Below are 12,350 nucleotides of genomic sequence, written 5' to 3'. Positions count from 1 at the left end.
CCTGGCTTCATTTTATTGTAATTGCAATAAGATGCCTCAGAAATCTTAGGCATGATGGGTCCTGGGTTGGTGTAAATTGTTTGCTTCTGTTGCAGACACTCTGAGATGGAACCTTCTGGGATCTGATAGGAAGTTGTTCCAGATGTCAGAAATCCAATGCCAAAAATAAAAATAAGCTCCAGTTACTAAACTGATCAGGGTCTGGTATTTCAGAAATAAGAGTCTTTAGGATGAGCAAAATCAAAATGTCTGGACATCATCCAGAGATTCAACAAATATATAGTTTAGGAGTGTTCTGGAAGCCAGAAGATGGATTGTGGCCATTTAAGGAATTATTTTCTCATGTGACATCAGGAATTAGAATCTAAGGAAAGCAGGGAGAAATATTGGACTTTTCTTATTCCTCCCCCACCATAACCACAATTTTATAACTGACTAGCACTTGAGGTCCAAAGACATGAAATAGTGGCTTTATAGACGCACAGAGAGTGAGCTGTACCTAAAAAACAAGTTCGGTACTTTTTCCATAACCCTGAGGTCTTTGTGTAGAAAATGTAATTTTTGGACCAATACTGCCCAAACCAGTAACAGCAGGAGAGTTAGAGTAATCAAGTGAAAGACCAAAATCCTCAAGGCCATCTCTTGGCTACACAAGATGATGTGAATCATATTTGGTAACTCACAAGGAAGGATTTTCCAGGGTCTAAGCTGAGAACTGGGATGTGAAATGCACTGTACTGAACATTAATCCAGTTCTCTGAACCATTATGAGAACTGTAAATGAGTATTTTGGGCTCAGTACTGGATATCCAGGAATCTGAATCAGTCATAGACTTGGATTCTTCTCTGAAGCTGTTTATAATGGAAACAGTGGGGACAAGGCAGATGGGGAACCGATTTGAAATAAATAAAAGTGATTACCATGCTTATTTTACCAAATAATTGGTAGAAGTCTGGCATGTGTCATCACCTCCAAATCCCAGGGAATCTCCAATAATTTCATGAAAATGGGACTTGGGTCTCATCGTGTTACTCATAAGTTCTTTAGGATCTAAGGTCACATTTTTACTTTAATCATTTATAAATGTATTTAAGAAATTTGTTTAGTCGCTGGGAATGAAGAGGATGTTAAAGCAAGTAGAGTTTGAATCAAAGTTACTTCATACCCTCCAATGACTTCCCATATCACTCTGAATACAAGCCCCACATCTTCAAAACCATCTGTAAAAACCACTCTCATTTCCCAAATCCTTTACCATCCCTCCAGTACTTGATTTCTGCAGTTGGTTGGCCGTAGAGAAGGCTGTTATGGGATATTAAAAGGGATGACTGACTTCATTGATTTAACTTTGTAAATAATTTGTTCATGCATTTATCTCTTAAATGCACCTTTATTATTACATCCATTCAGGACCTGTGCTGAACACCAGGTTATCAGTAGTAAATTATGTTTCATTTCTCCTCTACCTCATAGTTCATAGAAAGGAACTCAGGCAATAAATAGAGTGACAAATATCTAAACATGCACTGTGATGAGTTCTCTGAAGAAAACACAAGGTAAAGAGGATAAGTGATGGGGGAAAGCTCATTTATACTGAGGGTCAGAAAAGGAATCTCCAGGTAAGTAATCTTTACAGTGAGGCCTTTGAGAGGAAGATCAATCAGGCAGGGGTAGCATAAAGAGATTTTTTTTTCAGGCCATGGGAAGAGATTCCTAGAGGGTTTCTGGAGCTGGCACGCTCTCCTCTAGTTCTGGATGGGACCTAATGGGAGTCATCGTGGCCTTGGGAATTTAGCAGAGGTAGGTGTGGAGTGAAAACATTAAAATACAAGAACCTTTTTCAAGGCACTAAGAGTTTAGAGAGAGAATTATAGGCACCTATTGCAATTGTATTGAGAAGGCATTCCTTAATATTTCAATAGATATCTGAATAATTTTTGTTTTGTTTTTGGGCCACACCCTGGGATGCTCAAGGCTTACTCCTGGCTCTACATTCAAGGATCACTCCTCAGGGATGCTGGAGGATGGAACCAGATTTGCCATGTGCAAAGCAAGCACTGTCCCCATGTACTATCACTAGGGCCTCATGATAATTTTTCTTTAACAATATTAATTTTGGGGCAAAGTTTGAACCACATCTGCAGGGCTTACGCCTGACTGCACTCGCGTCATATGGGTGTCAGGGATTAAACTGGGAAAGATGCTGTACCATCTAATAATGTTAAAATTGGGGGGAGGGTTCTCTAAGCATAGCTTTCCTTTTTAGTTTTTTTTTTTTTTTTTTTTTTTTGGTTTTTGGTTTTTGGGTCACTCCTGGAGGCGCTCAGGGGTGATTCATGGCTCTGCACTCAGAAACCGGTCTGTCAAGCTTGGGAGACCATATGGGATGCCAGGAATCGAACCCGGATCTGTCTTGGGTTAGCCATGTGAAAGGCAAATGCCCTACCGCTGTGCTATCTCTCTGGCCCCTCAATTACTTTTTTTTTTACTTATCTGGAAGTAAATGTACTATGATCAGCTATGTGATGCATTTTCTTTAAATAAACAAATAAATAAAACATTAAAATATTTGGCACCACTGCTTATCAGGGAAAGAAAAAACCCTCATTAAACATTAGTGGTAATAGAAAAAAATTGGGGGGTGTTGGGTCACACCTGGCAGCGCTCAGGTGTTACTCCTGTCTCTACGCTCAGAAATCACTCTTGGCAGGCTCGGGCATTCCATATAAGATGCCGGGATTTGAACCACCGTCCTTCTGCATGCAAGGCAAATGCCCTACCTCCATGTTATCTCTTTGGCCCCTAATAATGTTAAATATTAAGCAAGCATGCATAACTGTTAATAAAATTCTTAATTTTTCTATCAATCCTCTTGGTGTTTATTTTTTCAGTCTTTGAAGAATCTAGAGGGGTTCAGAATAATATATTTCATGCCTCAACAGCTCTTCTCAATCTATCCCTCTTCATTGCCCTCCAGACTTATTTTAGGTTAACTTCAGTTGTTACTTTCCTAAATAGCCAGTTCCTTGCCCCCTTCCAGTTATTGCAGTTTCCTTCTATTTTAAAGCTATTGAATGTGCAAGTCTCCAAAAGGGATTAAGTAGTCTAATTAACATTAAAAAGACCCTTTATTTAGCTGGTATTTAAAATCTCTGCATACCACATCCATTCTACACACACACACACACACACACACACACACACACACACACACACACTCTATTTTTGTGAGTGGGAAAGCAAGATGAATAAGTCCAGCTAGAAGAACAAGTCTAATACAAAACTAGCCCAGTCCATTTCCCACTCAGATTTGGAAATCATGTATCAAGTTTCCTTTGAAATTTTTGCTAAATCCCCCTATTTTATTTTTGTACAGTCCATAAATAATACTTCCTGAAGTAATGGAATTCTCATGAGGTTTTTTTTTTTTTTTTGGTTTTTGGGTCACACCTGGCAGCGCTCAGGGGTTACTCCTGGCTCTATGCTCAGAAATCGCTCCTGGCAGGCATGGGGGACCATATGGGATGCCAGGATTCGAACCACCATCCTTCTGCATGCAAGGCAAATGCCTCCATGCTATCTCTCCGGCCCCTGTAAATTTTAATGGGTGGGTGTTAACTCCAGAGCACCACTTTGATCTGTGACTTAGGACACTACAGTACTTAAGTTAGAAAGGGTAAATGAGGAGTAATGATGATAGGAGTTAAGGAAGTTAAAGAGAAATATGATCTTATGAAGGGGTATGCAAAATGGCAGAGTACAAAATGGACATTCTGCATATATAAAAACATAATTCAATGATAGTGAGTACTATTAATGTTTCTTGTGCGTGCGGGGGCAATAGCCCCCCCCCACCGCGATTTTCAAAATATAGACTGGACAGAGATTGCCAGTGACTTCAAGAAGCTGGGAGGCCAGAAGTTCAGGGCCCCACCCAGACCCTCCCTAAGGAGCTGAATGGATAATGGGAGAAAGCCTAGGGTACCTTCGAGCTCCACCAAGGGGCCCAACTCACTGGTTTGCCCAGGCATGTGGCCCGGGGAAGCCCTGGAGATCTGGAGCAAGGTGGTAGAGGGGTGCTGGAGTTACCCAAGTCCCGCACCCCCACTAGGCCTGGTTAGGAAGGCCTCCGCCATGGCGGTGGCCTGCCAACCCCCCTCCTGCTAGACTCCCGGCTCCCAGGAAAGAGAGATCCTTCAAGAAGCTGGGAGGCCAGAAGTTCAGGGCCCCTCCCTAAGGAGCTGAATGGATAATGGGAGAAAGCCTAGGGTACCTTCGAGCTCCACCAAGGGGCCCAACTCACTGGTTTGCCCAGGCATGTGGCCTTGGGAAGCCCTGGAGATCTGGAGCAAGGTGGTAGAGGGGTGCTGGGGTTACCCAAGTCCCGCACCCCCACTAGGACTGGTTAGGAAGGCCTCCGGCATTGAGGTGGCCTGCCAAACCCCTCCTGCTAGACTCCCCAACTAATTCGTTTTTAAAATAAATAAATGACCATATGGAATTCAACTGAAATTTGTGAACAATCCACTTTTATATATCAGCATAATATTTATGAGCCAAAAAAGCAAAACTTTAAACAGAAAAGCCTATCAAACAAATTCTAGGTATCATCATTAACACCTGAACACAGAATGAAAACTTATAAATTCTTAGCAGATAATAAACTTATGTTGAAACTATTACAAATTACCTAAACCTTAGAAACAATGTCCAAAACTGATTAAACCGGAGAGAGGGAACTTGCCCAAGTGGTCTCTCAGCAAAGCGTCCCTAGGGCATCTCATTGCTCAAGCTGAAAGTGAGCATATAGTAGGCCAGGCATATACTGGAATATGTTCCCGTGATCATAACCAGTCTCATACTTTCACCTTCCACCAGTGGGGAGATGCTGACCCGGGCACCTGATATGTGACGGACCGCGGTGATATTGGCTCCATTGATCCCAATCATGCTGCCAATTAAGCCATTGGGAATCATGAATTCATAGGTGGCCCGCCTCCGACGTTGTCTAGCTTCCCTTCTGCAGCGTCTGCACCAGTTCTGTAGATTGATGTAGATAGACTGCTCTATAGGCATGAAGAAGTGAGTAGTGGATAGCTGCCCCTGGCAAGAACCCATCTGAAGCAGTGATTGCCCTGACAGGTAGAGAGCACAATAAAGGTAGCGAGTGGCATTGGGGGGAGCGTGTGGGTAGCCAATGGTAGCACAGGTATAATCAGCCACAGAGAGCTGACCCATGGCGTTAATAAAGCCCTCAGAGAGAACTGGGACCTGCCTGGGCTGGTAGAGAAAGGCCTGGCCATGCTCCTGAGGGAGACAGACTAGTGTTTCCATCAGAGTCAGGAAGATCTGCTTCATGCAGTTGTTCACACTGTATGGCCGGCCAACCACGGTGATGGTCAGATCAGTGTCTCTGGACAGAGGGTTGCTGGACACATGCACCTGGGCCCCAGAGTGCAAGCAGATGCACCTGAGCATAGAGCTACCATTCCACAGCAGCTCGTAGCACAGCCTGTGCGGTACAATCAACCGCAGGGTAATGGTGGGATGTGGGCCCAGGGTGGGGGGCAGGTATCTAAGGACGTTGTCTTGGAGCTTGTCAATAATGATTTCTACAGCTCTGAAGACCACATTGATGCTGCCACTCAAGGTGAGATTCCTCTCAAACCGAATACTACAGGACATGCTGACCTGCACCCCACTTGCCTCATGGAGGGCCATCACAAACTGCATCTCCTGGTCTTCGAATCCTCTCCAGAGCTGCGGATTGCGCATCATCAGCCGGAGGGTGAGGCTGATACGGGCACCGAGTCCTCTGCCACTCACATGGATGTCCATGGCTACAGGGCGGGGTGGTGTTCACCGGAGTCTTCCAGGAGCCTTCGTAAATGGTGGACCAACGGCCGTGACCTCAGGTGAATGAGGACCCTAGAAGATGGCGGTGTCGTAATCACAGAAGTCAGTTGAAAGTGCGTCGTCATGGCAACTAGCAGGAAGTACTGCTCTAGGTAACGTAAAGTGTCTCAGACTGGTGCTGTAGATGACGTCAGAGGAAGCAGACGCTGTGTTTAGCACAGGCATTATCCCAAGCGTCTTTAGAGTAAAGTGGCTATCATATTTGTTACTACCTTGTTTATCAACAGTTTATAAAGTGAAAATTCGTCACCAAGACAATAATTGAGAGTATGAGTACAGGGAGATTAACAAATTGGGAAGCCATTATCACGATGGTCTACCAAATGATCTTCTCTTAACATGTCTACTCAGTTACAAAACTTTCTCACATGCCCTGATCATAAAACCACACTACTGGTTCATAGCTCTTAAGAATTCTGGTAGAGGGGGCTGGAGTGGTAGCACAGTCGTAGGGAGTTTGCCTTGTGGCTGACCCAGGAAGGACGAGGGTTTTTTGATCTCCTGCATCCCATATGGTCCTCCAAGCCAGGAGCGATTTCTGAGAGCAGAGCCAGGAAAAAAAAAAAACAAAACAAAAAAATAATTCTGGAAAGAGAAGTTAACTCTGGTAATGGGATCGGTGTTGGGTCATTGCATGCCTAAAATGCAACTACAAATAACTTTGTAAAGCACAGTGCTTAAAGAAAATATTAATTCAAATGAAAGTAAAAGCAGAACAGTTTTATTTTTTAATACTTTATTAAGCACTTTGGTTACAAAAATGTTTGTAGTTGGGTTTCAGTCTTTGGATATATACCAACTTTCACCAGTGTAACATTCCCACCACCAATATTCCCCATTTCCATCCTCCCCCATCCCCTGCCTGTCTTCAAGAAAGGCATTCTGTTTCTCTCTTTTACTATCCTTGTCATGATATTTGGGTAGTTATTGGTGAGTTATTGGTGCTATTATTTCTCTAAAGGCTCTTACCACTCTTTGTGGTAAGCCTCATATCATGGGCTGGTCTTTCTGGCCCTCATTTATATTGTCTCTGGGTATTATTACCATACTGTCTTTTATTTTTCTTAAATCTCGATAAGTGAGACTGTTCTGTGTCTATCTCTTTCCTTCTGACTTATTTCACTCAGTCTCCATGTCCATCAAATTTAATGACTTCATTTATTTTCTAAAAGCTGTGCTTGATGTCAAGGTCTTTAATCCATTTGGATTTGACCTTTGTACGTGGTGTTAGATAGAGGTCTGAGTTCTTTTTTTTGTAGTGGCTGACCAGTTGTCCCAGCACCACTTGTTGTAGAGGCTTCCCTTGCCCCATTTTGTGTTTCTTGCCCCTTTATCAAAGATTAATTGATTATATATCTGGGGATTGTTTTCTGAATGCTTAACTCTATTCCATAGATCTGAAGTTCTGTTACTATGCGGTTTTAGTAACTAGTGCTTTGTAGTACAATTTAAAGTTGGGGAAAGTGATGCCTCCCAATTTCTTTTTACAAAGGGTTGCTTTAGCTATTCATGGGTTTTTATTGTTCCAAATGAATTTCAGGAGTATTTGACCCATTTCTTTGAAGTACATCATGAGTATCCTTAGAAGGATTGAATTGAATCTGTACAATGCCTTGGAGATTATTGCCATTTAATGATGTTAATCCTCCTAATCTATGCACAGCATGTCTCCATTTCCTTTTCTTCTCTTTTATTTCTTGAGACAATGTTTAGTAGTTTTCTTTCTATAGGTCCTTCACCTCTTTAGTTAAGTTGACTCCAAGGTATTTGAATTTCTATGGTACTATTTTGAATGGTTTTGGTGTTTTTAATATAATTTTTAATCATAGTGGCCTACATATCACTGACAATAATATTTTAGGTACATAATAACATAAAATCAGGGGAATTCCCATCACCGAATTGTCCTCCCTCCACCTCCGTTCCCGTCCAACCTCCCATATCCTCCTCCCTCACCCCTGGGGCTGCCAGAATAAGTGGTCCCCTCTGTGCCTAGCTAACTATTTAGTGGTCCTACACCTGTTTGGTCTTGGTACCTCCCTTATTTCCCGCTCTAGTTGGGAGGCGGGACTAGATAGTTCAAGTTATCTGGTTTTGTTTGAAGAAGAGAAAAGTAATAAACTGGGGAAAAAATCAAATACACCAAAAATGGGCAGAGTCTTTCTGGAAGTTCTCATCCTAGTTTTGAGAGACGAAGGGGGAAAAGGAGGTGGAACATCACAACAGTACAAAAAGAAGTGTCAAATAAAACAGTGAACACTCCAACAATAAAGATAAGCACCACATTAAGGCCACGGTCTTGAGATAAAAAAAAACATGGCAGAGCACATAAAGGAAGAAAAGAAGAAAAAAATATGAACGGAGACAACTTCTTCAATAACCACACCAAAACAAATAAATTGGCAAAAACTAGATAAATAAATAAAACAAATTTGTGCTTTTTTGCCTTGTTTTTTCTTTTTTTTTTTCTTCCCTCCTGCACAGGCACAGTAAATATTGGCGTCATTAGAAAAGGAATTCCGGGGCCGGGTAGGTGGCGCTGGAGGTAAGGTGTCTGCCTTGCAAGCGAAGGACCGCGGTTCGATCCCCCGGCGTCCCATATGGTCCCCCCAAGCCAGGGGCGATTTCTGAGCACATAGCCAGGAGTAACCCCTGAGCGTCAAATGGGTGTGGCCCAAAAACCAAAAAAAAAAAAAAAAAAAAAGAAAAAAAATAGAAAAGGAATTCCCTTGGCCTAAGAGAAACAGGGTTTCTCCATCCTTGAAGTATATTGTCATGGGATTAACTATAAACTACTTTCAGGTTCATTTACTCTCCCCTTGGTGCTTTTGTGGTGTATAAAAGATTTCTGCTCCATCCTGGTTGATAAAATCAGACCTCTGTATCTAGAGATCTCTGTATCTGTACAGGTCAGGGAGTGGAACTTATGATGAAGTCTTTCTTTGTGGTTTTAGAAGTTCTGTTCCCTCCGTGTCATTTTAATCCATTTTCTGTGGTTGGTGGCCTTGGTCTTTGTGCTGATCCTAGTACAGGGCCTGGGATAGCGTCTTTCGTTATGTATCCAGAAGACCCATTCCGTTGCCATTGTCTCAGACAGACCTCTGGAACTAGAGATCATGGTTGTTGTGCAGGTTGTAGCTCAAACCCTAGACTAGGGCTTTTTTATTGGTCCCAGGATACATACAGTTCGGTCCTGGTTCTATCAGCCAGTCATCTGTAAATCGCGATCTTGGCATTTGGACAGACCAAAGGGTGACAAATCTTCTGATTTTGTCTTATCGTTAGCTGGTGAGGTAGGATAACCTGCTCTTAGGTCAAGTTATTCCCAGTTTCCTCGTTGTCAGGATATCGTATTAGAGCTGGCACTTATTGATGTCCAAGCAGTATTAAGGATGTCCCGGATGGGATTTGTTTCCTGTGGCTGTTGTGAAGAACTGTGTCATTTCTATGTTTGGGATCCAGTGTTCAAGGCTGGACGGTTGGTGTCTAATCACCTGGGGTCTAAGTTGGGTCTACGTGACATATTTTAAGGTGGGAGATGCCCCTGTATTGTAAAGAAGTATAAGTTCTTATCTCTAGTAGATAAGAGCTTGTTTTTATATGTAAGATTTCCCTGTTTTTTTTAGTGTGCCTTTGCAGGGAGAAATGGTGCTACATTATATTGCCGGTGCATTTGAGGGTGAAAAGAGAAGAAAACAGAAATAGGTCACACACCCCAAAAAGATAAAAATAGAAATAAAAATATATGTACTCATATATATATATAAAAGATTAAAAAATGAATTAAAAAGTGATTAAAGGAACAGAGTGATGCAAGAGACTACCTTACTTTTGGGGAAAAGCAGGTAAAAAGGTGGTGTAATACAGGTCTTATACTTATGATGGAAGTATAGGTTCCCCCATTGTCTTTTGAGATTTTTTTGTGGTGTGTGGGTTCCCGGGCGCCTTTTCATCACACAACCTGACCCTCTTGAGAATGGCAAAAGATTTGAGGCAGGGAGGTCTTGGGAAGAGTTCTTGCATTGGGGATACTTTTATAGCTAAGTCCGGTTTCAAGTAACAGTCCACGTTAGGAAGGGTTGGTAAGGAGGACCGCGCAGCATGAGTAGTAGGGGAGTTGGTTGCCTTTTCTTGCAGGGGACGAGGTGTGGGTTTGACTGGTTGTCTCTTTGCTTGGGTGCTGGGTACTGGTTCATTGGGGTAGGAGGTCAGTCTTGATGCCTAATGGGTTAAGAACTGAGGGTGAAGAATTTTAATGAGGTGGGAAATCTGGGTGGGATTGAGGGGTGAAGGGATAGTCGGATTTCCAAAGGGGGGGAAGGGGAAAGTATATGGAAGGGGCAGAAGAGTTTTGGTTTTGGTTTTTGAATGTCTAATTCTTCTCTATCATTATTTATATATAGGAAGGCTATTGATTTTTGTCTATTAATTTTGTAACCTGCCACATTACTATACGGATTTGTTGTTTCTAGAAGCTTTTTGGTAGAGTGCTTAGGATTTTCTAAATATAGTTTCATATCATCTGCAAATAGTGAGAGTTTGACTTCTTCCTTTCCTATATGAATTCTCTTGATGTATTTTCTTGCTGATTGCTAATGGCAAGTACTTCCAGTACTATATTGGATAGGTGTGGTGAGAGGAGACAGACTTGTCTTGTGCCAGATTTTAAAGCAATGGTTTTCAGTTTATCTTCCTTGAGTATAATATTTGCCATGGGCTTGTGATACATGGCCTTGGCTATATTGGGAAAAGTTCCTTCCATTCTCATCTTTTGGTGTGTCTGTTTGTTCGTTTTGTTTTAAAGTAGAACATTCATTTTGTCTTTTAAGGGTGTTTTTAGTCTGTAAAGTTTCTGAGCTGTTGATTATCTTTGAAGCTGTGTATTCTTCCTTCAAACCTGAATGTAAGTGTGGCTATGTAAAGTATTCTTGGTGATGCATTAATTTTTATCAAGTATTGTCACTATATTCCATCACTACTTTTGGGCCTTTAGGGTTTCTTGTGACAAATCTACTTGCTGTAAGTCTTAGGGATTCTTCTTTGAATTTAATATCCTTTTTTGTTCTTGCTGTTTTCAGTATTATACACCTATCTGTGGAATTTGTCATTGTGACTAAGATTTGTCTTGGGGTACTTTTCTTTGGATCTTTTTTGTCTGGCACACTTTGGGCATGTAGGATTTAGTTACATGCATTCTTTAGCTCTGGGAATTTCTCTGCAGTGATGGTCCCCCCCAAGTCTGCCAGGAGTGATTTATGAACACTAGTCAGGAGTAATCCCTGAGCACTCCCAGGTGTGCCCCCCAAAAGACAGGAAACAAGATTGGAATGGGCTCACTCTTGGAAAAAGATTGAGAAACACTATTTTAAATGATGCAAATAGGAAAGGCTGATTAAAATATATTTAAACATCATTTTCAAAGATGTAATAAAATGAAAATAAATTACCCTAATGAAAGTGTTCAACCTGATTATTGAAGGCAAAGTTTTATTTTAACCTAAAAAAGTAGTCTAACAGATCATAATTGCATTTGCTACAGAAATACAAAATCGATGAGCTTTCCTTAGTTTCACTTGATTTGATAAAACCTGTCCCTTGTTCCCCCTGCCCCATATGACTATATTTTTTGTTTACAGTTTAACATCTACAGGCTTTAAATTACTGTCTAACTGTCTAAGAGTGGACATCTTAGCTCTGTCTGTTTGAAAAGAAGAAGCCTGTCATGTTTGGTAATTATGACTGGGGAAACAGTAGTGAAAAGGCAGAACAAGCTTAGGCTTGCTTTCTGTTCTCTTCAGACATCGACAATTGAGCCACAATGAACTGAAAGGGACTTACCTCTTCAATTCACAACATTGTTTGTATAAAGTTTATCTTAGAAAATGGCACGGATCATCAAGTGGCTTCAGATAGGATTGCCAATTGTGATTCCATTTGGCTATCTATGCCCACCATCTTCTACTTATTTTTTAATCAAGACTATAAAAGTATATTGTCACTAAAATTTTTCAAATCTCAGTTGTGTTAGCCATAATCAAGTCCTTTATTTGCTTTGTATGACATTGAGGTTTATAGATGATTTATAATTTGGTGAAATCATAGTTTTAGACCGATAATAATAATAATAGTAGATTCTGTCATATACTTGACAATTTTCATATCATTTAATCTTCACAGCCACCTTATTACCTGTCTGATACAGGAAAACCCAGAGACATCAAGAGATTAATTTTCCTAATAGCCCATGACTAGAAAATGGTGGAATTGGAACTTGAACCCAGGTCCATCATGACTCTGTAAAGTTCTATTCTTAACTACTCAGCCATATCACCCCCTGTTGAGAAATTACTGAGTGTGTCTGAGCATTGTCCTCCGCACCGTTATCATCTGCTGAACTTTTGTTGAGCATAAAGTGTACTTTGCAGAACTGGGC

General features: G+C 41.3%; 1 protein-coding gene across 1 annotated transcript; it reads right to left on the bottom strand.

The window, feature by feature from the left end:
* Positions 1-4,771: 4,771 nt before the first annotated feature.
* LOC125999400 (poly(rC)-binding protein 1-like) lies at positions 4,772-5,839 on the bottom strand. The gene has a single exon (XM_049767452.1). It carries the CDS (start codon positions 5,837-5,839, stop codon positions 4,772-4,774), a length of 1,068 nt encoding a protein of 355 aa, XP_049623409.1.
* Between the last annotated feature and the right edge of the window lie 6,511 nt (positions 5,840-12,350).

The sequence above is a fragment of the Suncus etruscus genome, chromosome X, assembly GCF_024139225.1.
Source record: "Suncus etruscus isolate mSunEtr1 chromosome X, mSunEtr1.pri.cur, whole genome shotgun sequence".
Lineage (NCBI taxonomy): Eukaryota > Metazoa > Chordata > Mammalia > Eulipotyphla > Soricidae > Suncus > Suncus etruscus.
The sequence above is the reverse complement of the archived record's forward strand: the minus strand, read 5'-3'. Positions and strand labels throughout refer to the sequence as shown.